The 26846-nt window shown below is 45.2% G+C and overlaps 1 protein-coding gene and 1 pseudogene across 2 annotated transcripts; both read left to right on the forward strand.

The window, feature by feature from the left end:
* Positions 1 to 5127: 5127 nt before the first annotated feature.
* LOC311139456 (dual specificity tyrosine-phosphorylation-regulated kinase 4-like) lies at positions 5128 to 10711 on the forward strand (the record flags this gene model as incomplete). The annotated part of the gene is made up of 14 exons (XM_084174333.1): positions 5128 to 5151; positions 5770 to 5859; positions 6765 to 6938; positions 7114 to 7228; positions 7431 to 7594; positions 7703 to 7839; positions 7972 to 8112; positions 8313 to 8451; positions 8608 to 8689; positions 8826 to 8998; positions 9113 to 9173; positions 9499 to 9628; positions 10040 to 10236; positions 10428 to 10711. The coding sequence occupies 14 exons, from the start codon at positions 5128 to 5130 to the stop codon at positions 10709 to 10711; spliced, it is 1911 nt and encodes a 636-aa protein (XP_084030459.1).
* Positions 10712 to 14301: 3590 nt separating this feature from the next.
* On the forward strand, positions 14302 to 23562 carry LOC311139494 (putative polypeptide N-acetylgalactosaminyltransferase 8; annotated as a pseudogene). Its single transcript has 11 exons — positions 14302 to 14494; positions 14842 to 15088; positions 15334 to 15500; positions 15640 to 15823; positions 15916 to 16113; positions 16318 to 16432; positions 16613 to 16798; positions 17062 to 17198; positions 22886 to 22981; positions 23136 to 23300; positions 23428 to 23562. The product of its transcript is annotated as a putative polypeptide N-acetylgalactosaminyltransferase 8 (transcript).
* Positions 23563 to 26846: the final 3284 nt, after the last annotated feature.

Here is a 26846-nt window from a genome sequence, read left to right on the forward strand (position 1 = left end):
GCCTGCCTGTCTGTCTGTCAGGGGTCAGAACCGGTCTAACCTTGCTGGTCAGCGTGAACTCTATCCTTTTGACTGAGCAGTGGTGGTGACATAACTGTCCCAGACAGACAGACAGGCAAGACAGACAGACAGACAGACAGACAGCACTGTTTAGGGTAAAGCCAGCAGCACCAGATTAGTCTAGCTGTCTCTGTACGCAGATAGAAGCGGATACAATCTGTGTTATATTATGCGTCCTTGGGAAAGGCCAGCTACACAGGCCAAGCCTGTCTGTCCTCAGCCTGTTCTGGGACAAGAGGATGAGGATGGTGACAAGGTAAGACTCAAAACAGGGCTGATTACTAATGCCTGTCATGTCTTTGGCTTTGGATCTGCAGTGAAGAGATGGTTGTTATTGAATGCTATTAGTAATTGGCGGCTTTACCTTGGACTTGATCATAGAAATTCAAACAGTGCATTTGGTTTGTGTGTGGAGGTCTAAACCATAGAGATGTAGGCTTGGCCACTGGGTTCTATTTCTATTGCTATGGTTAACACTCCATTGTGTGCTCTCAGGGTTGTGTTGCTATTGACGTCCGCCACAGAGCTTACGCTCCTAGCTCTGCTCCTTCCAGAGGGGTTTTCCTCTCTGTGGCAGTCAGTCCATGGTAGTCTGCTAATGGGATTTAGCCTGATCCGGATTAGACCACTGGGTGGTCCCTCCCTACTACCTAGCCCTGGATGCCTCCCACTACTAAAGTTAGAGAATAAATACCCACCCACAACAACACAGGTCTACTGGTGCACTCCATTACGCTGCAGGAAAAAAACACCTTTTGTTTCCACTAGAAAATAAAAAGGGCTATCCTTTACCTGTGCACAATTGTTTGCAGTTAGTCTAGTGTTACAAGCAAAAAAAATTTGTAAAATAATCAATGGTATTTTATGCACTGTGGACAATGACCCTTTGCCCAATTACCTCAACCCCACTGTTGGGTATAACTGCTACACTGCATTAAGAAAACACTGTCTTCATAAAAAATGACTGGGCTTAGCCTATAGCCATGAACAGATAAAGGCTGGAGGCTTTCTAGTGAAGACTGGTTGTGACTGTATAAGCTTCTTCAATATTGTGGACTGAAGCTGAAAACCATATCACCATGGAGACTGCAGCTTATGTAATGGCAAAAAAAACATATATGGATGGTACAGTGGGGAAAAAAAGTATTTAGTCAGCCACCAATTGTGCAAGTTCTCCCACTTAAAAAGATGAGAGAGGCCTGTAATTTTCATCATAGGTACACGTCAACTATGACAGACAAAATGAGGAAAAAAAATCCAGAAAATCACATTGTAGGATTTTCTATGAATTTATTTGCAAATTATGGTGGAAAATAAGTATTTGGTCAATAACAAAAGTTTCTCAATACTTTGTTATATACCCTTTGTTGGCAATGACACAGGTCAAACGTTTTCTGTAAGTCTTCACAAGGTTTTCACACACTGCTGCTGGTATTTTGGCCCATTCCTCCATGCAGATCTCCTCTAGAGCAGTGATGTTTTGGGGCTGTCGCTGGGCAACACGGACTTTCAACTCCCTCCAAAGATTTTCTATGGGGTTGAGATCTGGAGACTCCAGGACCTTGAAATGCTTCTTACGAAGCCACTCCTTCGTTGCCCGGGCGGTGTGTTTGGGATCATTGTCATGCTGAAAGACCCAGCCACGTTTCATCTTCAATGCCCTTGCTGATGGAAGGAGGTTTTCACTCAAAATCTCACGATACATGGCCCCATTCATTCTTTCCTTTACACGGATCAGTCATCCTGGTCCCTTTGCAGAAAAACAGCCCCAAAGTATGATGTTTTCACTCCCATGCTTCACAGTAGGTATGGTGTTCTTTGGATGCAACTCAGCATTCTTTGTCCTCCAAACACGACGAGTTGAGTTTTTACCAAAAAGTTATATTTTGGTTTCATCTGACCATATGACATTCTCCCAATCCTCTTCTGGATGCACTCTAGCAAACTTCAGACGGGCCTGGACATGTACTGGCTTAAGCAGGGGGACACGTCTAGCACTGCAGGATTTGAGTCCCTGGCGGCGTAGTGTGTTACTGATGTTAGGCTTTGTTACTTTGGTCCCAGCTCTCTGCAGGTCATTCACTAGGTCCCCCCGTGTGGTTCTGGGATTTTTGCTCACCGTTCTTGTGATCATTTTGACCCCACGGGGTGAGATCTTGCGTGGAGCCCTAGATCGAGGGAGATTATCAGTGGTCTTGAATGTCTTCCATTTCCTAATAATTGCTCCCACAGTTGATTTCTTCAAACCAAGCTGCTTACCTATTGCAGAGTCAGTCTTCCCAGCCTGGTGCAGGTCTACAATTTTGTTTCTGGTGTCATTTGACAGCTCTTTGGTCTTGGCCATAGTGGAGTTTGGAGTGTGACTGTTTGAGGTTGTGGACAGGTGTCTTTTATACTGAAAACAAGTTCAAACAGGTGCCATTAATACAGGTAACGAGTGGAGGACAGAGGAGCCTCTTAAAGAAGAAGTTACAGGTCTGTGAGAGCCAGAAATCTTGCTTGTTTGTAGGTGACCAAATACTTATTTTCCACCATAATTTGCAAATAAATAAATTAAAAATCCTACAATGTGATTTTCTGGATTTTCTTTTCTCAATTTGTCTGTCATAGTTGACGTGTACCTATGATGAAAATTACAGGCCTCTCTCATCTTTTTAAGTGGGAGAACTTGCACAATTGGTGGCTGACTAAATACTTTTTTCCCCACTGTATATCAAAGGTGAGAGAAATACACTGGGTAGCAATGGAAAGAAAACAGCTATTTTCTGTCAGTACTGATAAAAACATGTTATGAAACGACCACTGTTATGTAGTCGTGTCTACCCCTGAGATGACTGACCGTGCCGACGTAGGCTTCAGTAGAACATACTATATCACCCACGTCACGCGTGGGGTATGTCGGATGAATCACATGAAAGTGTAGATGCCTCTCCTCCACATCTCAAAGGATTCTCCACTCTGGATGAGCTAGCACATGGTCTGCTTTTGCCTTGTTGTGTCATTCACTTTCAATTATAAGGTGTGTATGTGTGTGTGTGTGTACACGTTTTACTATACTTGTACCAGAAGTCCTCACAAGAATAGTAAACCAACATACATTTTGAGAAGTGAGGACATTTTGCCGGTCCTCACTTAGGGGTTAAGGATTAGGTTTAGGGTTAGGGAAAATAGGACTTTGAATGGGAATCAATTGTTTGTCCCCCCAAAAGTCCTGACTGGTGTAGTAAGACATAGGGGGGTGTGTGTGTGTGTGTGTGTGTGTGTGTGTGTGTGTGTGTGTGTGTGTGTGTGTGTGTGTGTGTGTGTGTGTGTGTGTGTGTGTGTGTGTGTGTGTGTGTGTGTGTGTGTGTGTGTGTGTGTGTGTGTGTGTGTGTGTGTGTGTGTGTGTGTGATTAATAACTGATCCAATGATTAAACATTTGATGATTTAGTACTGTTTTTTGACAATTGGATTTTTACAACTGTTAAGATCTTTACAATTGTAAAGCTGTTGTGATTTCATTCAATATTCCATGTTTAATGTGGTTAGTGGTTATTTTGATGGTACCTTCGTGGGAGACTAAAGTGAAGTAAGTAATTATTAACCTCAGATGTGTGGTTTCTATTCAGCAGTGCTCGTCTGAATTTAAGTTCCACAGCAGTGAGTCTTGACACGTGAGCATTGAACCAGTGAAGGTGCAGCTCATCTTCTACACGATTAGATAAAAACCGCGAAGACTGAACTCAAGGATTTGAGGATTTATGAAAAAAATGGTGTCATGCACGGGCTAGAGAGAGAGGATTTGAGCTGGGTCACAAACTGTCCAGGGATTTTATATGCTGGAGGACTTGGCAAATACAGTATATGGTCTGCATTCTGTAGGTTATGTTGGTGAAACCATAATTAGGAGAGGGAGTACAAACCATCGACGCTAGACAGAGAGGAATTTGCTTAAGCAAAAGGCAGTTTATTAAAACAGAGATAGCTGGTACTGCTCAAGCTACATGCATGGGATCCTGCTAATTAACATGCATGGACCTAATCATATAGCACTCTATTAGTGTCAGCTGAGAAGGATGGATAAACAGAGTTTACAGCATTACTTATACAATGTAACATAAAGGAAGGGGTCCTTCTTCTAGTCCCTTGATTGGTTCCCGAGGCGTAGGAGGCGGGTCTGCTCTGTCCAGAGCAGATGCCCCATTGGTGCACGGCAGAGTCCTCTGCCCTTGGCACCCGACCAGTAGACAGGGGAGTTGAGAATGAGTGTGCGTCCACAGTGAGATGTGTGTGTGTGTGTGTGTGTGTGTGTGTGTCTCAAGGGAAACTCGTGGGGAGCAACAAGTGATTGTGGCCTGTGGCGTGGGTGTTGTCCTTGGCCACCTGGTGACAAGATATGGTCCTCTGTCCATTGTTCGCTACTAAAATGTTATGCACAGACAACTAACACAACAGTATCAGACACATGACACAGAACAGTACGCTGTTAGTATCAGACACATGACACACTCCTGTAACAGCATTTATAAGACCATTTTACACAACATATTACTCAGATCAATCTATAACATTTTATATTTACTACGACAGTTACCAGCTACATAACGGTTTTACGCCCAATGGTGATTCTCATGCTTGGAAAGTTATGAATGCCGTGTCCGAGGAGTCTGTGCAAAGTTGGACAGGTGAATGAATTGACAAACAATCTATACCGGGAGTCCAAGGTGTCGCCTGTCGATGTGGAATAAACTGTGACCGTAGAATACATTAACTGGCTGTCCGACGATGTGCGCGTCAGGCTAACAACAGCTTGCACCTTCTCCATAATCTTCGGCTGACAAAGCTTTTTCCTAGATCTACAGTCCGTTCATTACTATTCTGCAGCACAACACTGCAGTTCACACAGAGCCCCAACATCATTTTGATGCAAAGCGGAATATTGGTTTCTGCGCTTAATCAGGAATAAAATTGGAAGAGCCTGATAATGTTTTCAAACTGTGCGCTCACGTGGACCAACTAGGAGTGCCAACTCGAGTATTTCCAGTATATTCTGATTCTCGATGATAATTCACCCGGGTTATTACGCAATGTTTCCAGAAATTAATATCAAGGTGGGGTTTAAAGAATGTTATTGCTTTGTTTTATGTAGCTTATTGGCTACAAATTCAATATTGGCTTTTTTGCATTTTGTTTTAGTTCACAGTACTGTATCTGGAACCTCTAGGCACTCTTTCATCGCTAACTTTGTCATTGTACTGTAGTAATTAAGTCTGAAAACATTTTCCAGCGGGTTTCAGAATCAGATGTCAATGCATTGACAGAATTACCTCCATGGTTTCATGGTCCCACTGACCTTCATATGGACTAACCCACTTTAATCCCCATGATCTACAGCTTGGTGTGTTCAGGAATGGATCATTGGCTTCCTGGGGTCTACTGGGTTACTGCATTTATGCATTTATGCAGTATTGACTACAGCTGCATATGAACCACATTTGAGAATCATCGCTTGTTCTAAAAATATATTGTAAATTAATTAGGACGTTGGCCTTCATAGATTTCTATATGCAGATGGTGTGTGTGTAGCACGTGTGTGTGTGCGTGTGCACACGTGTGAGTGCTGAGGCCAAGCAAAATAATGTGTGCCTATGTGTAGGTATGTGCACGAGTGTGTTCATCTTCAGCTAGCGCATATTATATGACATCCTTTTCTCGTCCAATCCCCACAGACAGGGAGGCCCGATGCCTACTCCCAGCAACACAAACTCCAGCCTGACTGCACACGCCTTGGGTCCAGCCGGGCCTACCCGCAGCAGCAGGTAAACCTTCTCCCTGGTCCTCCAGTATACTGCTCTTGTCTGTGGGTGTGCGGGGGAATGCGATAACTTTGTCATGATCGGGTCGTGTGGGGGAGTACTATGACTAGTGTGAGCTGAACTGTGGGGGAATACTGAATGACGGAACAGCCGAGCCCACACCTCTGAAAAGAAGGAGCGGGGTGGTTATCATCAGGTAGTCCCTGCTGATTGTGGATCCTGAGTTTTAAGATTAAAAGTCCTTTGCTTAATCCCAAAGGATTCGATGTTCATAATAACAGTGTGAAAACGTGCCGGCCGGGTACAGAGGTAACTGCCTTCATTACCATGTTGCTATATATAGCTTTTTATGAATAATTCATCTGGCAGATACTGCAGTAAAGCCCTGGAAATTAAACAGTGCGTTCTATTAATAGAAACTCCCCTCTCAATTTGGCAGCGCTGTTTCAGTTCATAACAATAAGGGCACGAGAGCCATACTACTGTAACTACAGCACAGCTTTGCCATTCAGTCAGAGGTGATGCCCGGGGATAACCTAGCCTTTTGGGCAGCTTTTGAGAGGATGTGTTACATAGAGTAAAGAGAAAGACTAGCAGCCTATAAACAAGAGAGAGTGAAAGAAAAAAAAAATAGAGAGAGAGACTCCAAGGCTTTTGTCCCTGCTTCACTCTCGCCCTTGCAGGTAACTCTACGCTCTGTGTGGGGGGCAGCACAGGCTACTTGCTGGCTCATTACTGAATCAGCAGGAAAACTAGAAACACCCACTGCCTCAAACCTCGTTATGTAATAACGCCTGTATTATCTCTATAGATTTAACCTAGATTACCCTCTAAATGTGGGTCCTTCTCTCTCTGCCTCCCTCTCTCGCTCTCTCTCCTTCTCTCTCTCTCTCTTTTTCTGGCTGTAGAACTGTGGCACGGGCAAAGGCACCCTGCCCAAGCTGGATACTAAGCCCTTGGTTGTGAACAATGCCAAGTACCATCACCAGTCCGAAAGCATCCTGCCCCACATTACAAGCAAGGGCCCGCAGAACACCTGTGATATGCATCTTTCAGGAACCAGGCACCAGGAAAGCTTCCAGGTGAGTCCTTGTTTCAATTAGGCTAATCTCTTGGTATTATGTACTTAGAGCCTAGTATATTTAATCAATGCAACATTCCACTGAGAAATTATAACAGTGTCAATATTAGTGTTAGATTGTTACCATGCAAAACCTCTGCAACTAGTTAATTTCCTGTATGTTTTGTAATTGACAGGATGAGAGATCACGGAGCTCCACAGTGGAGAGTCTGCCAGAGTCCATAAACAGGAAGAACAATCAGGAACAGGAGAGAAATATTGAGGGACACAATCTGCCCATGTCTCCTGCAGGTGTGCGTAGGCTAATGGTAGGACTAGGTCTGGGTAGGAGTTGGAGAGTAGGGAAGCGTTGGTGGAAGGTGCTGGTGTTGGCGATTAATATTGGCAATTCTAAATGAGAAAGAGTTTTCTGTCCCTTGGATCTTATTTCATCAGGAAGAAACAAATGCAAACTGGGATTTGCTGACAGGAATTTCCTTTCCTTCCTATACAGAGGTCCTGAAGGCGTTCAAAGATCGTATGACTGTGTATGAGCAAGAGGAGATCATGGACTATTCCGAGGTCTGGTACCTGGGCCTGGACGCCAAGAAGATTGAGGGCTCCCCCAGCCTGCCCCACAACTCTGGCTACGACGATAAGAGAGGAAGCTATCTGAAGGTAACATAAAAATGGTCACAAAGATGGCAGTAAAGAAACTTTAATGCCATCTAGAGTTTCACTTTATGCAGTATTGCTTTACAGTAAATTATGCCCTTTTTTCTGCAGGTCGCGCATGACCACATAGGCTTCCGGTTTGAGGTGCTGAAGGTCATCGGGAAAGGATCCTTCGGACAGGTCCTTAAGTGCCTGGATCACAAGACCAATGAACTTGTCGCCATCAAGGTCATTCGCAACAAGAAAAGGTGACTAACGCCACTAGCTAGCTAGCATATCGTAGCACAGCTGGGTTGTCAAATACCAACCTTTCACTAATAACATGTTATAACACTATGACACATGGTATAACACTGTTTCTCTGTTGTGATTGGCTGCAGGTTACACCACCAGGCCATGGTGGAGTTGTATATCCTGGATGTGTTGAGAAGGAAGGACAGAGACAACCAACACAACGTCATTCACATGAAGGAGCACTTCTACTTCCGCAACCATCTCTGCATCTCCTTCGAGCTCCTGGGGTAGGATTGACAGACATAGCCACTGTAGGGCCAAAGATTAGATCATATTCAGAAATACAATAATACCTTTTTGTTATTTGTTGATTTAGTTCAGGAGAGAATACTTCTGCTGTATTTCATCAACAGGAGGTAAACATGTAGTATGAAGATTATTTGGGCATCTAAATCTAAAGGATGTTTATTTGTCTTTGACCGTGCAGAGTGAACCTGTACGAACTCATCAAGAAGAACAACTTCCAGGGCTTCAGCCAGATCCTGGTGCGTCGCTTCGCCTACTCCCTCCTCAAGTGCCTGCAGATGCTGCACAAAGAGAAGATCATCCACTGTGACCTAAAACCGGTATGACCCCTAGCCATGACTTTTAACCCCTAACAACCTTAACATTACATAATGAAAAGTGAAGTATATTTGCACACATATTCCTTGTTGGTTGAGTTTAATGGTGCCAATAGGAGATGTAGAGAATGTGCTTATACTTGGGTGTTTATTTTCCAGGAAAACATTCTCCTGTCACACAAAGGCCAAGGCAACATCAAGGTCATTGACTTTGGAGCCAGCTGCTACGAGCAGCATAGAGGTGAGTGTCTTAGTTTGTAGGTTTCCTAATGTAAGGTTAGATCAAGTAGGCAAACAGGGGCCACAAACTCAAACTCATTATAGCATCACAGTATCACATTATAGCATACCTAATTCCTGACACTCCTCCTCCACAGTTTACACCTACATCCAGAGCCGCTTCTACCGCTCCCCAGAGGTGCTCCTGGGCCATCCCTACAGCATGGCCATCGACATGTGGAGCTTTGGCTGCATCCTGGCTGAGCTCTACACTGGCTTCCCCCTCTTCCCGGGGGAAAGTGAGGTGGAGCAGATTGCCTGCATCATGGAGGTACCTACCTAGTACCTTTGTTAATGCTCTCTTTGTTAATGGCTCTGTCAACATTGTGGTTTGGCTAGCAACAATGTATTACTCACTGTGTGTTTTTGCCTGATTTGTTCTCAGGTGCTGGGAATGCCTCCAAATGATTTCTTGTTGACAGCGACCAGGAAAAGGCAATTTTTTAGTACGTGTTTTTGATCTAGTGCAGTCACATGGTTTTCTCATTGACTGTTCGATTGAAATTCTGTTTAACTGGATACAGCCCTTAGCCGTGGTATATTGACCATATACCACAAACCCCAGAGGTACCTTATTGCTATTATAAACTGGTTATCAACATAAATTGAACAGTAAACAAGTATGTTAAGTCACACCCGTGGTATATTGTCCGATATACACATGGCTGAAATGCTGTTTCAGCCAATCAGCATCCAGGACCCAAACTACCCGGTTTACAATTCTTAGTAAGAGATCTTCTTGTTGATTAATCACTGGCTGTGATTGTGCAGATTCCAAGGGCAATCCCAGGAACATCACCAACAGCAAGGGTAGAAAGAGACAGCCAAACTCCAAGGATCTGGCCAGTGTCCTGAAGACCAACGATCCTCTCTTTCTGGACTTCATCAAACGCTGTCTCACGTATGTACTGTACACCTGTCAATAACACAGCCATAGAATCATCCAATCTCAAATATAACTAATACTATAGAATCATGTTAAACTGTCAGGTGAAGCAAGCTCTCTTTTGCATTATTATTTATTTAGTTTATTTACCCTTTACTCATCCAGGTGAGGCCCATTGAGATTGAGATCTATTTTACAAGGAAGCCCAGTGTGTGGTTTGCTCTCTGGGAGAATCTCATTTGCATTCTCCTTGCATCCTCTCTTCTCTCTCCTCGCCTCTATCTCAAAACCCAATGGAGGAGAAGGTCAGAGGGGAGGGACTTCTGACTTTCTCATCCAATGGGTTTTGAGAAGGAGAGAGGACGCGAGTAGTATGCAATTGAGATACTCCCTCTGACTGACTCTCTGCTCTCTTCTCTCTGTCAGGTGGGACCCTAAGAAGCGCATGACGCCCGACGAGGCCATGCAGCATGAGTGGATCCAGGAGGCCCGCTCCAACAAGTTTCGGTCCAAGACCCGCACCGTGAGAAGACCCAGCGAGAGCCTCAGCACCGTAGAGAACAACAACAACAACAAGATAGAGCAGCATATTCCCCACAAACCAGCCCTCATCAACAGGATAGGTAAAAGCAGCAGTCATCTACCATACTACCACCATCCCCTCTCATATGTATGTGTTTACATGTACAAAAAATCTGCATTAGGCATTTTTTACACTTTGAGAGTGGCAGATTAACACAAAGACTAAATTGACGCAACATCTCTATGATTGACATGAAGTAACAGGCATCTTACTTTTCCATCTCTGACGCAGTTGACAAGGCATTCTCCAGCCCATTCTCCAACGCTACAGACAGGCCCAAGAGAGAGAACTCTGTGAAGCTGGCGTCCGCCGAGTGCTTGCGTCCGATCGGGGCTTCGGCCAGGGGTCAGATGGGCGAGGGCAGGACCAAGAGCACCAGGGCTGTTAGCAGCAGCAAGCAGGAGGTACCCAGGGAGAGATCAGTCCACATCGTCATCAGGACCCCACTGGAACACACTGCAGACGCAGACAGGGACAGTCTGGAGCACCAGCAGGGCCTGTCCCCCATCACATGAAGGCCCCAGGGACAGAGGGCTTGGGGCTGGGAGGGGGTTGAGGGGCGGGGGGGATGCATAGGTCACATCAGGGTTAATATCATCAGAGGTCACACATAAGACACATATTAATAACATTAAAAGGGGTCATGGTTGGAGTATATCCTGTTTTGTAGATGTAGTGGGTCATCAATTTGTTATATATGTGCTGCACTATAGAATGTATTTCCTAGTCCAATGGTATGTTTAGCACTTGGACCCTCTCCTGCAGCACTTGTCTAGCTGCAGGAGAGGTCTTTGGAACACAGAGGTCTTTGGGTAGAGTTAAATGTGCTGTGTATCAGCAAATGTCGGTCTTCTCTGGCATTGCAGTAGTCACAAATGGGCTTACTGCGTCTAGAATGTGGCCACATTCACTTGTCTTAAGCTTGGAAAGTAGCACAGGTCACTTGCATTAGTTTAGAATGGCTGGGAGATGCTGTGAGGTGGGATCCCTTAGCTTAGAACCCAGATGGATGCCCAGATTGGCCTGTTTTCCATTCTCGGTCTAGGCAGGTTAGGCCAAGCCACGTTTACTGTCATTTCGCCAGAGGTTTAAAGGTCTTTGAGTAGACTAATTCCCTGCATGTTTTCTACTGGCATTGAAGTTTTGGCTTTGACAACACAGATGTCTCACCCGAAAAATACGCATGTTAAGCCCTGCCACCTGTTTGCACTGAAATACGGATGGCACGCCCAAGGAGTTGCCCATGCCATGGATGTGATGCTTAAGGCTCTTAGCAGCACAAAGCATCTCCCATGCATGGAGATGATGGTGATAGTGGAAAATCCAAAAGCACTAGTGTGCACGAGCTCACCTCGAGATTACTCAGAGTTTACCATGTTTATGGAGTTTGACTTTGACTCAATGATTTGTGGTTGTTGACCAAAGTATTATTGGTTGTGTTGCATTACTAGTTTATTATGAAGATTCATATAACCCTAGGTGTTACTGAATAAAATTACAATCACTTGTAAGTCAGTGAAAGGGCTGTCGAACTGACAACAACTGTTAGATCCAGAACAGGGCCCTCAAGTGGTCAATGAAAAGGAATGTTATTTTCCTGACCTGAAATGCGTAGCTTGGACTGGGATTGGATGGTTTTATAGTCTTCATAAGTCATTGTCATATACAAAGTGTCCAATGTCTACAAAACAGGAATATTCTGACCAGTGATCCTCACCACTTGTTATTCAAATGTGCCTTTCAGCATCCGAAGTGACTTCCCTCTGACCCACAATGCATCATCTGTTTTTTACCCCTCCTCACACAAACTTCATTTTTAGTTCTTAATTCCTCGTCAAAGCAGTTTCATCTATTTTGATTAACTTCTCTTACCTTGACAAAAGGTCAATTTGCTACAATGTTGAGTTTTCTTCAATAAAACCTGGGCCAAATGAAGGAGTGTAGCTTTTTTTTGTTCTCTGTAAGCTTCTATTTAAGGCAACTGGTGCTGATGCTTTTCATGTGCTCCAGTTAGAGAAAGTAATTTTAAAACAGTGTTTATATTTGTAACATGATTGGAAATTGAATAGATTTCCTTTTTAACAGTACATAATTTAATTTACATTTTACACTTTTGTTATGATTAAGTTATTGGTTTAAGGTGTGACCTGTATATTAAATATTTGTGGTAATATGTCTCAAGCACTGTATGTATACATAACCAGGTCACATTGGCAATGTCGCAATGAAATATATATTTTTTTACCATGTTTCAATTGTTTACTTTTCAGTGCTCACTGAACATTGTTATTTAAGAGAGCCACACAGACAATAGCTGGTGCCCTTAATTATGATATTGTGTGATGTACTGAATTACTGTTTTGCTATCTTTCTCTAAGTCAGTATAATACCATGCCAGGACATTGTTGATTTTATTGTAAGGTCCTATAACAAAAAGGAAGTGTGTGCATTCATTTCAATTAAATTAATTTCACAGTCAATCATTGTGGTCTATTTGGAAATAATTTCATTGAGGGCATTCCACCTGATGAACTGTACATTTATACGAAAAAAATGAATGAACATATAATTGAATAAATTGGTGTTTTACATTCCTTTCCTCTGCCCATTTGATTGGACCTTAGATCATTTTGATGCTGTATTACACAAACATTCAGCTTATGAGTTGATGAAAAAAAAACTACAGCATTACCATGCAGGTAGAGTGAGAGGTGAACATACGGGCCAGAGGAAGCAGAGAAGGTATGGTGGTCACAGAGTTAACAACGTATCATTGTTCCCTGCCTCTATTCATCATGCATTCTGTGCTCAATCCCCATCTATCAGACAGGGTCAGTGGTTAATCGTATGCATCCAGACCCTCATGAGGCTTGGTTTGAGCTCTGTGAGCAAGTTCGACACAGGGGAAATTGAGATATACTTCAATGCTCCGTTCAGCCTGGTCTCATAGACTAGACGTAGCATATGATATGTTAGGTTTGGTATGGTTACATAAGTAGCAGGTTACTTGAGGCAAAAACAAAAGGAGGGTGGTTGGTTGAGTGTATAACGTGAACGTCTAGCAACCCAAAGGTTGTGTGTTTGATTCTCATCATGGACAACTTTAGCATTTTAGCTTATTAGCAACTTTCCAACTACATACTACTTTTTAGTTACTTTGCAACTACTTAGCATGTTAGCTAACCCTTCCCCTAACCTTAACCCTTTAACTTAACTCCTAACCCTTTAACCTACCTCCTAACCCTGACCTTAAACCCTAACCCCAGCCTTGCTAACGTTAGCCACCACTTAACATTAGCGTTAGCCACCTAACCAATTGGAATTCGTAACATACATTATCATATATCTTGTAAATTCGTAACATATTGTAAGAATTGCAATTCGTAACATATCATACGAATTGTAATTCGTAAACATACTGTATCATACTAATTGGATGATGGACAACCACAAATTAATACATACCATACGAAACGTAACATATCATTCTAAGTGGTGTTTCTCGGATCTACATACAGAATAATACGAAATGCTCTGAGACCAGGTTGCTCCGTTACCCCTTAAAGCAGGTGGTCAACTAGCTTTTTGGTTACTCTAGAATGGAGAAGAGCTACATATACTCTTTATTGTGGGCTTGAGTTTGAATTACAAGAAAAAGTGCTAGTGACAGCCAAGACCATCACTTTCAGAGAGCCCCACCTTTGCAGCCTGTAGTATTATGGCTTTTGGCCTTTATTCCAATCAACAATGACTTGAATGCCAAATGAATGGTTGGATCCATTAGGTGCATGTTTTTGACCTGTTCAGTTGTGCAAATATTTACAAAAGGGGTTGGTATCATTATACTTATATCTTTCAGGACAAAAGGCTATGAAGTTACAAGGTAAAGATGAATGGGCCAAAGGCAAATATAAGTGACTGTGTGCTTTTGCTCAGAAACTCATTTGAATATTAGGATGAGAAACTCACACCCACTGAGTGCCAGCCAGGTATGGTACACCTCACACTCCCCCCTTTCAGGCGAACCTGGATCTTAGTGGGACAGTGAGAGAGGAAGGCCATCCTGTCTGTATCCCCAGGCTGAGCACTCACACACAGAGGGACGATGAGGCTAGGCTGGGTCCGAGGGCTGGCCCCTTTGCTGGCCATGGCTGCTGGAATACTCTACATCACATCCATTAAGCGGGAGGTTCATTCTCATGGGGAGAGACTGCAGAGGGCCCATCAGAATGACTCAGTCAGGGGCCAGGACATGCTCAAGAGGCTGGAGAAGATGGAGGCTCACATCGAGATGCTGGGTGAGTCTCAATCTCCTTCATTTAACTGTGACGTACCTGGAAGAGAAATGCCAGTAGCTCTGTCCACACACTGTACCTGGACTACAGTCTGCCACTGTTCTAGATGGTAGGGCAGATTTAGAGGGTAGGATTTTACGACGGTTACATCAAGGTCATTCTCCAAGGATGCAAACAGTGACTGAAGCTATCTAAATAAGTTCATGCTCTGTTGTTATCAAAAGGAGAGACTCCTATGGCTCAACCAGTCATCTGTCTTTCATTGATTCTGGCAGCCTTAAACAATCTGAATTATGCAGTCATAACCAATGTATTACAGTGTGATGAACAGCTGTCATGTGTGTTCACAGTGAAGTCAATCAACAACGGGATCAGTCTGAAAGAGGGGCAGGCTGTGATGGCTCCCGAGGTCAAGAAGGAGAGGAAGGTGGTGAAGAAGTGGTACCCCAACTCAGCTCTGTTTACAAGCTGGGGTGATGAGCTCTCAGAGGAGGAGCAGAAAGAGGCAGAGGGGCTGTTTCAGACGTATGGAAACAACGCCTTCCTGAGTGACAGACTACCCCTGAACAGGGAAATCCCTGACACTCGCGATCCTAAGTAAATAATTTTCCTCATCTCTCCTCCACCTCTACACAATAAATGATGTATAACTCAAGACTTCTGAATTCTAATCACAGTCTGTTGCATCCGAGGTCATCCAAGGTCAATTCCATCTCCAGCACTGTGAATGCAATTTCACGAATGACATTGAAATTGACAATAACTTTAAGAGTGAAACAGCAGCTTTGGTGAAGTGAATGAATGATATGAGCAAGACCAAATGTTTTTGTTGTGCCTGTTAGGTGTGCTAATCACCAGTACCCCCATGACCTGCCCACCATCAGCGTGGTGTTGATCTACTTGGACGAGGCCCTGTCCATCATCAAGAGAGCTGTCCGCAGCATCATAGACAAGACCCCCCAACGCCTGCTCAAAGACATCATACTGGTGGATGACCGCAGCTCCAATGGTTTGCCTAATTGGTCTCTTCTCGCCACTTAGAAACATTTGAAATTACATTTGTTAACATTTAGATTGAACTTTGATTGAAAGGTGTGGCTTTCAACTTTTGTTGCGTACCACTGATTTGCAAGTGTCTGCTTTCACAGAGGATCTAAAGGAGAAGTTGGACGTCTACATCAGCTTCATCCAAGAAGAGCGTCCGGGCCTGGTGAAGAGAGTGAGACACTCAGAGCAGCTCGGTCTCACACAGGCCCGCCTCTCAGGGTGGAGGGAAGCTGAAGGAGATGTGGTGGCCATCTTGGATGCCCACATAGAGGTCCATGTGGAATGGTAGTCTAAATGTTTTTTGTTATAAAATATCTCAGCGAGACTTTTTGAGTCCCCCCCAACGTGGTGTTTTCACTCTGTGTTTGTGTGAATAGGGCTGAGCCTCTGTTAGCTCGGATAAAGGAGGACCGCACGTTGGTGTTGACACCGGTGTTTGACAAAGTCAATTTCGATGACTTGACAGTCACACGTTATGGGCCTGCTGCAGACGCCTTTGACTGGGCCCTGTGGTGTATGTACGAGTCCTTCAGACCGGAGTGGTACGCCCTGAAAGACAAGTCACAGCCAGGAAAGTGAGTTGTTCATGATTTCATCATAGGATGATAGTCCAGTTTCACAATTCTGTTTAAATAGGTGATGAGGAAAGCACAGCATTGGGTGGAAAATCTCACCTAATATTTACACCTGGATTATTATTTTGCGTTATCTATACATTAAAATGAATGTCACTTCTCCCAGTGTAGAAATGACCATGATTTGTACTGTATGTTTGTCAGGAGCCCCTCCATTATGGGCATACTAGTGGTTGATCGCCTGTTCTTTGGGGAAATTGGTGCTCTCGATGGTGGTATGAAGATCTATGGAGGTGAAAATGTTGAACTGGGCATCCGGGTAAGCCCGTCTGCTACAGTTGCTAAATGAATGTTTGAAATCAAAGCAGACTTGTGTTTGCAGAATTCTTTTCTGTTCTTGATTCATTCAGTTTGAACAAACCAATCTATATCCAACATCTAGACACTTCAGTCCATATCTAAAAATTCTTCCTTCTCTCTTGGTGTTTGGTTTTCCTAGGTGTGGCTGTGTGGTGGAAGTGTTGAGGTCATACCTTGTTCTAAAATAGCCCACATCGAGAGGGCCCATAAACCCTATCTCCCCGATCTGAGCATTACAATGAAGAGGAATGCTCTGAGAGTGGCTGAGGTCTGGATGGATGAATACAAACATAATGTCAACATCGCCTGGAACCTCCCACTGAAGGTACTGTACAGAACAAACCATTCAAAAAGTAGGTTTTGTTCAGCTGCTCCTATAGAATAACAATAATCGCTGTTATGCATGCTTTGTGTTTGAAAAGAAGTAGACTAGACAGTAAATATTATGAAAACTGTTTATTACTCAATGCCATAATAAAGATCATAGGATCTATATGAAATGATGGAGGTAAACAAAAATTGATAATAGGTGGATTGTTCACATGGCCTGTGTTTCTGATTTAGAAATCTTCCTCTTTCTCACCACAGGACCATGGCATAGACATTGGGGATGTTTCAGAGAGGAAGAAGTTGAGAAAGAGGCTGAACTGCAAGCCCTTCCAGTGGTATCTGGACAACGTGTATCCCATGTTAGACCCCTGGGTGACTTGCTTGGTTATGGAGCTGTGAGTGAGGCTGAAACATTTATCATTGTTCTGGAATTATTTCCTCACCAACTGTTTGTTGGCATGCATGGCATCCTTCTTTCAATAGGATGCAGGGCCACCCAACTAGAATCGCCAGGTCGCAGTTGTAAATGAGAACTTGTTCTCAACTGGCTTACCTGGTTAAATAAAGGTGAAAAAAAATAATAAGAAGAAATCCAACTCATTATCAGGATAGGAATCTGCACTTTTATAATGTTAGGCCTACTGCTGCTAGGTAGCTCTCTCTCTGCTCTCTCCCTCCCCTCTGTCTGTCCTTGATTGCAGGAGTGAAGTCTGGTGTGCGGGAGTCAGGGTTCCAGCTGCAGCTCATTCACCATAATCACCTCAGCCTTTAAGACCCGGTCAAACTTACCACTCATCGTCAGATCATAGTCAAGACAACCATGTTAGTCTCGCTGCCGACTCAACCTGTCTGTTTTCGCTCTTGTGTTTTTTGGCCTGTCTATTTACTTTTTCTCCTGTGCCACAGATATTTGGAACCTGACTCCTGCCTCCGCTTCACTCCTGCCACCACCATCCTGTTCTCCACTATCGGACCTCTCCTTTGGACTCACCACGGACACTAGGACATTACGGTACCACACCTGCCCTGACCTGGATCTGTTACCCTCCCTGTAACCTGGACTTGCTCTTCCCCATTTATTGGAAACCTGGACTATTGAACATTATAATAAACCTGTTAAAACGTCTCTGGCTTGGTGTACTTGTCTGCATTTGGGTTCTATCCAGTTAAGTCATAACAGTATGATCTGACCAACATGAACCCAGCAGACAGTAGCTCGGATACCACCCCAGAGTGCACTCAAATTTGGACTGCCATAGCCAATCAGGGCATTTTACTTGGCCAACATGATACCCTGTTTAAGACGATTGCTGAGGACAGTCAGGTGCTGCTTAATCAGGTTCAATTACTCTCCAATCAAGTGTCTGCCCTTACTACCCCTTCAGCCCAGATCAGAGAGCCTTTTGTTCCTGCTCCAGAGCGCTATGACGGGAACATGGGAACCTGTGGCGATTTTTTGACTCAATGCTCGCTAGTGTTTGAACAACAGCCCCTCACCTACGCCTCAGAAAGAGCCCGTATTGCCTACCTTATCAACTCTACTAGCGGTTCCGCTCGTGCCTGGGGATCCGCGGTATGGGAGAGTCAGTCGGACATTTGCAACGCTTACGTTGCCTTCACCACGGAGATGAGGAAGGTTTTTGACCACCCAGTACGAGGCAAGGAGGCTGCGAAACGGTTGTTTTCTCTTCGGCAGGGGGCTCGTGGTGTGGCGGAGATGGCAGTGGAGTTTCGGACTTTAGCAGCAGTGAGTGGTTGGAATGACGAGGCACTACAAGGAGTGTTCATCAATGCTTTGTCTGAGACTTTAAAAGATGAATTGGTGTCATATGATGAATCGCCTACGCTGGATAATCTTATTTCACTCACTATCAGGTTGGATAATCGGATTCGGGAGCGCCGCCGGGAGAGGAGTGTTAGTTCCAAGCAACCTGTCTGTCATCAACAAACTCCTCCCTGCATCGTCCCTACGGAGAAAGCCGGGTCTTCCCGAGTCGATACGAGGAGCACTGAACCCGAAGCCATGGAGGTGGGTCGTGCACGGTTGTCCTCAGAGGAGCGTGCACGTCGTATTCAGGCTCGGGTCTGCCTGTATTGTGGAGAAGCTGGTCATTTCGTTCCTTCCTGCCCAGTTCGTCCGGGAAAAGGGCCGGCTCATCATTAATGGGAGAAGTTTTGGTGAGCCGAGCAGCGGATTCTTCCTCTTCTCCCCGCATTCTGCTCCAGGCATCCCTCCAGTGGCAGTCCCAGAATTTCTCTGTTAGTGCGCTGATTGACTCTGGTGCCGACGAAAGCTTTTTGGATAGAGAGTGGGCTCAACAAATGGATTTGGAGACTGTTCCTATGGACTGTCCGCTGCAGGCTAAGGGTCTAAATGGACAATTGTTGACCCGTATTACCCATCAGACTGTTCCTGTTTGTCTTAGAGTGTCGGGAAATCATCAGGAGAACATTCAATTCCATATTATCGACTGCCCACAGACTCCCCTGGTCCTTGGTATCCCCTGGCTCATAAGACACAATCCACACATTGATTGGGTGACAGGTAGCATTGTTTCATGGAGCACATTTTGTCATGTGAATTGTTTGTGTTCTGCTCAGACTCCTGCCAGTACTGTGCCTCAACCTCCACTGGAGTCCATGGATCTTTCTGTTGTTCCTGACGTGTATCATGACCTGGCATCCGTTTTCTGCAAACACAGAGCTACTTCTCTTCCTCCTCACCGGCCTTACGACTGCGCCATTGACCTCCAGCCAGGAGCCCCGCTCCCCAGCAGTCGCCTGTACAATCTCTCCCGCCCGGAGACGGAGGCTATGGAGAACTACATTCGGGACTCCTTGGGGGCAGGTATTATTCGTCCTTCCTCGTCACCTGTAGGAGCGGGATTCTTTTTTGTTGCTAAAAAGGATAAGACCCTCAGACCCTGTATTGATTACCGTGGACTTAACAACATCACCATTAAGAACAAGTATTCTCTGCCTTTGATTAATTCTGCTTTTCCCCTCCTTCATGGTGCTACCATTTTTACGAAACTGGATTTACGAAATGCGTATCACCTGGTGCGCATTCGTAAAGGGGATGAATGGAAGACTGCCTTCAACACACCCTTGGGACATTTTGAGTATCTGGTTATGCCTTTTGGGTTGTCCAATGCCCCTGCTGTTTTTCAGGCACTAGTCAATGATGTCCTTCGGGACATGTTGAATCGGTTTGTTTTTGTCTATCTGGATGATATCTTAATTTTCTCAGAGTCCTCCCAGGAACATGAACTGCATGTGCGCCAGGTGTTGCAAAGGTTGTTGGAGAACAAACTGTTTGTGAAGATGGAGAAATGTGAATTTCATGTGTCTGAGACCTCTTTTTTGGGTTACATCATAGCTCAGGGGGAGTTGCGGATGGACCCAGCTAAGATCTCTGCTGTCACGGACTGGCCAGCCCCCTCCACCCGCAAACAACTTCAACGATTCCTGGGGTTTGCGAACTTCTATAGGAGGTTCATCAAGGACTACAGCCGCATTGCGGCGCCACTCACCGCTCTCACCTCCATCTCACGACCGTTCGCTTGGAATGAAGGGGCCGAATCAGCGTTCGAAGAACTGAAACATCGCTTCGCCTCGGCTCCCATTCTGATGCAGCCGGACCCCGACCGCCAGTTTGTCGTGGAGGTGGATGCATCCGACACTGGGGTAGGTGCGGTGTTGTCACAACGTTCACCTGAAGATAATAAACTGCATCCCTGTGCTTTTCTCTCAAGGAAACTTTCTCAGGCAGAGAGGAATTATGATGTTGGCAATCGTGAACTGCTCGCCGTTAAGTTGGCTCTCGAGGAGTGGCGACATTGGTTGGAGGGGGCGGAACAACCCTTCATCGTTTGGACGGATCATAAGAATCTGGCTTACCTCCAGTCAGCGAAGCAGCTCAACCCCCGTCAAGCCAGGTGGGCACTATTTTTTGGGAGATTCAATTTTTCTCTGTCTTACCGTCCTGGGTCACGCAACGTCAAGCCTGACGCCCTGTCTCGTGTTCATTCGGCTGTTGATACTGGTAGTAACCCTGAACCCATTTTGCCTCCTACCTGCAGTATTGCGGCCATCACATGTGACATCGAGGGGATTGTTAGACAGGCTCAACATCATCAAGCTGACCCTGGGAGGGGTCCTCCTAACCGGATGTTTGTCCCTGAGTCTGCTCGCTCCCAGGTACTTCAGTGGGCTCACTCGTCTCCCCTTACCTGTCACCCTGGAGTTTCGCGGACCCTTGACTTTGTGCGACGGAAGTTCTGGTGGGCCACGATGGAGGCGGACACTCGAGCCTTCATTGCTGCTTGTACGGTATGTGCACGAAGTAAGAACTCCACCCAGGCCAGCGCTGGTCATCTACGACCTCTACCTATACCCAGCCGGCCCTGGTCGCACATCGCTATGGATTTTGTCACTGGACTTCCCCCTTCGTCTGGAAAGACTGTCATTCTTACGGTGATTGATCGTTTTTCTAAGTTCGCTCATTTTTTGGCCCTACCTAAACTGCCCACTGCCAGAGAGACGGCTGATATTTTGGTTGAACATGTGTTCCGCTCTCATGGTCTACCCACGGATATTGTCTCTGACAGGGGTCCCCAGTTTGTCTCCCAGGTGTGGAAAGCTTTCTGTAAAGCTTTGGGCATCACATCCAGCCTGTCCTCTGGATATCACCCCCAGACCAACGGGCAAGCCGAGAGAGCGAACCAGGAGATGGAGACCGCTCTCCGCTGTGTCACAGGGTCTAACCCTGGGTCATGGAGCACCATGCTTCCCTGGGTGGAATATGCTCATAACACCTTGACTAACGCTTCCTCTGGTTTGTCTCCTTTTCTGTGTGCTCTGGGTTATCAACCTCCCCTGTTCCCTTCTCAAGAGAGGAAACTGGCAGTACCCTCGGTGCAGTCCCACATGCGACGCTGCTTCAAGGTCTGGAGGAAGGCCAGGGTAGCTCTGTCCCGAGCTTCGGCGTACATGCAGAGGCAAGCCAACCGTCACCGGTCCCAGGCTCCCGGTTACTCTCCTGGTCAAGAGGTATGGCTTAAGTCACGTGACCTTCCATTGAGGGTGGAGTCTAAGAAGATGGCGCCTCGTTTTATAGGACCGTTCAAGATACTGTCTATTGTTAACCCCTGCGCGGTTAAGCTACAGCTTCCTGCCTCCCTACGGGTTCATCCCACCTTTCATGTTTCCCAGATTAAGCCTGTGTCGGTTAGCCCTCTGTGCCCGCCCTCTCGTCCCCCTCCTCCGCCCAGGATCGTGGGTGGGGGTCCGGTCTACACTGTCCGGCGACTTCTGGATGTTCGCCGCCGGGGTCGTGGTTTCCAGTACCTGGTGGATTGGGAGGGTTACGGTCCTGAGGAACGTTCCTGGGTGCCCAGGAGCTTCATTGTGGATCCTGCTCTGGTCCGAGAGTTTCATAGGTTACATCCCGATAAACCCCGTCGGCCGCCAGGTGGCGTCCGTAGAGGGGGGGGTACTGTTAGGCCTACTGCTGCTAGGTAGCTCTCTCTCTGCTCTCTCCCTCCCCTCTGTCTGTCCTTGATTGCAGGAGTGAAGTCTGGTGTGCGGGAGTCAGGGTTCCAGCTGCAGCTCATTCACCATAATCACCTCAGCCTTTAAGACCCGGTCAAACTTACCACTCATCGTCAGATCATAGTCAAGACAACCATGTTAGTCTCGCTGCCGACTCAACCTGTCTGTTTTCGCTCTTGTGTTTTTTGGCCTGTCTATTTACTTTTTCTCCTGTGCCACAGATATTTGGAACCTGACTCCTGCCTCTGCTTCACTCCTGCCACCACCATCCTGTTCTCCACTATCGGACCTCTCCTTTGGACTCACCACGGACACTAGGACATTACGGTACCACACCTGCCCTGACCTGGATCTGTTACCCTCCCTGTAACCTGGACTTGCTCTTCCCCATTTATTGGAAACCTGGACTATTGAACATTATAATAAACCTGTTAAAACTTCTCTGGCTTGGTGTACTTGTCTGCATTTGGGTTCTATCCAGTTAAGTCATAACATATAACTGTTTAATCTCTGTCTATAAAATCAACAGCTGGTCAATGACCTGAAGATGGATCTCTGTATAGATCAGGGCCCAGTTCCATGGAACACACCTATTGTGTATGGCTGCCATTATTTTGGTCCACAGGTTTGTAGAATCATTGCTTAGTATTTCAGAATTTAACTGCATGTATAATATGGTGCATCCTATGGCAGACCTGGGATTCAACCCATACCACAATGCAAAGTACTGTCAATACCACAGACTCAGAAAAGCCTAAATATCTATCCTCTCTGTCCAGAACTGTTATTATCGAGCCAGTGGGGAAATCTACATTGGAGGCATCAAGTCTCACAAGTACAACAGTAATCGCTGTCTGGTGGACACTGGCACTCGAACCCCAGGACTGTATGAGTGCAAGGTGGCCAAGCAGAAGGGATTCCACATGCTCTGGGACTTTCAACAGGTAAGCACTCCAACGTGAAATAGGGAAGTTGATGCTTATAAACTGTTGGAAACAAGGGAGATGTCTATGACATTTTAAGTTTTTTTATTGTGTTGTTGTACAGTAGAATGTTTGCTGTGTTTTACAGGGAAAAGCCATCCTGAACAGACAGACAAAGAGATGTCTGGAGATTGCCCCAGGGGACGACACCTACTACCAGCTCATCATTCAGGAGTGCAGTGGGCAGCACTGGAAAATACAGAATCTGATAAAAGACTTCTGATACACTGAGATAGCTAGGCCTTCCAGAGACAATTCAGCAGGACCATTGCTTCATTTGTAAATCGGGAGGTCCCGGAACACATAGTGAGGGCGAGAGGAGAGGGGGGGTGGGAGTATCCGGGGGGCTCTGTGGTACCGGAACACATGGAGAAAAAAAGTGTCAAACACAACGTGGCAGTGCAGCAGACAGAGTAAACAGCCAAGTAGCCTATTGTCTATGGTGGTGAAACGGACAGCACTCTCCAAGGTGCTGATTAATCCAAAGCATTTTAGACGTCACTGCAGTATGCACACATACTTGAGTATAGCTGCGGGGCTTATACAAGTATGAATTTCTTATAGCCCAATTTTATAGACATCAATGTACAGCAACATTTTTAGACGACACTGCAGAACACCCGCCATATGCATATGCACACATACTCAGCTGTGGGGTTTACAAGACCTGAATTTCGTATAATTTTCAAGACATCAACGTAGCAGTAGAACAAATATCACCATATCGGAATAAAACTTAAAATAAAATAAATCAATGTAGGCTGCAGAAGAACACACATATGAGAATATATAGGCCTCTTGCCTATATAATAATATGAAGCAGATATTCAGATTACCTTCACAGTACCGAACAAGTTTGTAAAAAACAAAAACAAAAAAAAGTACTACCTTTGTTTTCAAAACCTCCCACAATGACTCCCCCATTTCAAGTCCATTTAACTCCTGAGAGTCAGTTTCTTGCTCAAAGCCATGAGTCGGCCTGTGGCTGTGACGTTTAGCCTCCTTCTAAGGCTGTTCTGAAGACTCTTGCTGTAGTGTCTATTTTTTTTTCTAATTTTGAGTGTTAACTATAACCTCGGTGTCCTCTTTAGCCTTGTCTACAAAGCTTGCTGCCACCAAATGTGCCTTGGTTCAGGAATTTTCAAAAACCTTTTTTCTGAGGGCTCTTTGTTATTTTTTTACATCTGAGGCATAGGATGTTAATTTACTGTACATCCCACTCACTCTTTTGCTAGTTTAATCCCTCCAGTCGTTTCTAGACCCAAGCTCCCTACCTTTTTGCATGTTGTACAGCCCAACTTTTAGTTCTGCATGACAAGCCAGGGGTTATACGCTTGCTTGTTCTTGAACTACAAATTGCACCTGCTCCGAGCACTTCGTCAGTGGATGCACTGCCCCCTCCCCCCAGCTCCCTGTCTCTCTCTCCCGCTGAGTCTGACTCGCTATTAGGCCTACTAGCTAGTGGAGGTGCCGGTGGTGATGCTGAACTGGCGGGGTTAGCAGCACTGCTAGCTAAGGCATTACCATCAGGAACAGTTTGCCCCTCACTCCTCTCCTCCGGCACTGACAGTTCTCTGGCTCGTTCTGGGTTCGATTCACCAGCTTTCTCTGGATTTTTGGAGTTGAAAAATGTCATCAAACTAGATTGCCTTTTCTTATCCAGTTTTTATTTGGCTTTCCCACAATTCAAATTCAGTAGGGAGACGAATAGCCTAGGCTACATAACGTGATTACGTAGGCACGTCTTCACTAGCTGACCACCACTAACAAGACCTGTGTCAACATCAGTTACTTACCCCACCGGCCCACACCATAACCTCTAAGTACAAATAAGAGAGCAGGTCTGGAATCAGTGTGGCAGGATAGGATGATTACACAGAAGGATCACTGTGCTTTTACATGATGGTCTTTCTGGGGGACGGGAGAATTAACGAGGAGGCAACTTGATTTAAAGCTGATCGCTTTTATTAGAATGTCTACAGTGCGAACAGTGAAACAATTAATAAATCATGCCGCGAGAGGTATCAGATCCGGGCAAATAGATGCTGGAACAAACAAAGTCAAATCTGAGAGGTGCCGTATCCTGTTCCGGCTCAAATTAACCACTGAGCAGGACTATAGGAGTTATGCTGCGATCATAAGCAAGTGGGAAGGTGGTATTTCCCACATACGACTGTAAAATCAATTTGAACACCCCTCCAACTGGTAATTACCAGTGGGAAACTCATCTCTCATTCTTGAGCTCTGACTTCTCCCACATGCTGACCTCATCTACTTAGGAAATTACCTTGATAACAGCATTTTCGGCAGTTAAATGCAACAACAAAACATTATTTACAAAAAAGCAATCTATAAATATCGTTTATGAACACTATAGTTTTTTACCAACATGATAGCTGTACTTATAGTTTATGGTTGACGCAGCTTGTTGGCCGTTAGCCTATCGGCTTTTCTCAACGAGTTCATACCACCCTGCATCCCACTGCTGGCTTGCATCTGAAGCTAAGCAGGGTTGGTCCTGGATGGGAGACTAGATGCTGCTGGAAGTGGTGTTGGAGGGCCATTAGTAGACACTGTTTCCTCTGGCCTAAAACAAATATCCCAATGCCCCAGGGCAGTGATAGGGGACATTGCCCAGTGTAGGGTGCCATCTTTCGGGTGGGATGTTAAACGGGTGTCCTGACTCTCTGTGGTCACTAAAGATTCCATGGCACTTATCGTAGGGGTGTTAACCCTGGTGTCCTGGCTAAATTCACACTCTGACCATCATGGCCACCTAATCAACCCCAATTGGCTCATTCCTCTTCCCTGTAACTATTCCCCAGGTCGTTGCTGTAAATGAGAATGGGTTCTCAGTCAACTTACCTAGTAAAATAAAACAAAGCATGTGAATGCATCCAACTGGTATTTATGACTTCACAATTGGTAAATCACACTTCTTTATGAACACAGCATTAACACAATGCTTTGAAAAACCAATCGGTAGTCAGCAGTGACATGACTGTGTGATCTTAGTGAGCTGTTGATTGGGGACAGATGTACTGTTTCTTCACAGAATGTGGCATGCTATTGAGCTGTGTTTTCCTTGGTCCTGAATGTAAATGCAAATAAATATGATTCCTGTATTTACGCTCATTTGTGGTTTGTTATTGATTCACTGTAGACTTTCACCAAAGAGGGTCATAGAATATTTGTCTGCATTGACATCATATAGAGCTGAGTTGACATCAGTGTGGTTTTGAAGAAGTCCCGTCCTCGACTGCTCAGGGATTTCTGTATGAGTTCTCAGTGATGAACGTATCCCATGCATGGCCAGCCCTTTCTCCTACAGCTGCGGTGGCAGTGAGTTATATACAGAGATATTTTTGCTGTGGTTACATTTTTACATTTTAGTCATTTAGCAGACGCTCTTATCCAGAGCGACTTACAGTTAGTGAGTGCATACATTTTCATACTGGCCCCCCTGGCCCCCCGTGGGAATCGAACCCACAACCCTGGCATTGCAAA

Source organism: Coregonus lavaretus (assembly GCF_964263955.1).
Source record: "Coregonus lavaretus genome assembly, chromosome: 13".
NCBI classification, from domain to species: domain Eukaryota; kingdom Metazoa; phylum Chordata; class Actinopteri; order Salmoniformes; family Salmonidae; genus Coregonus; species Coregonus lavaretus.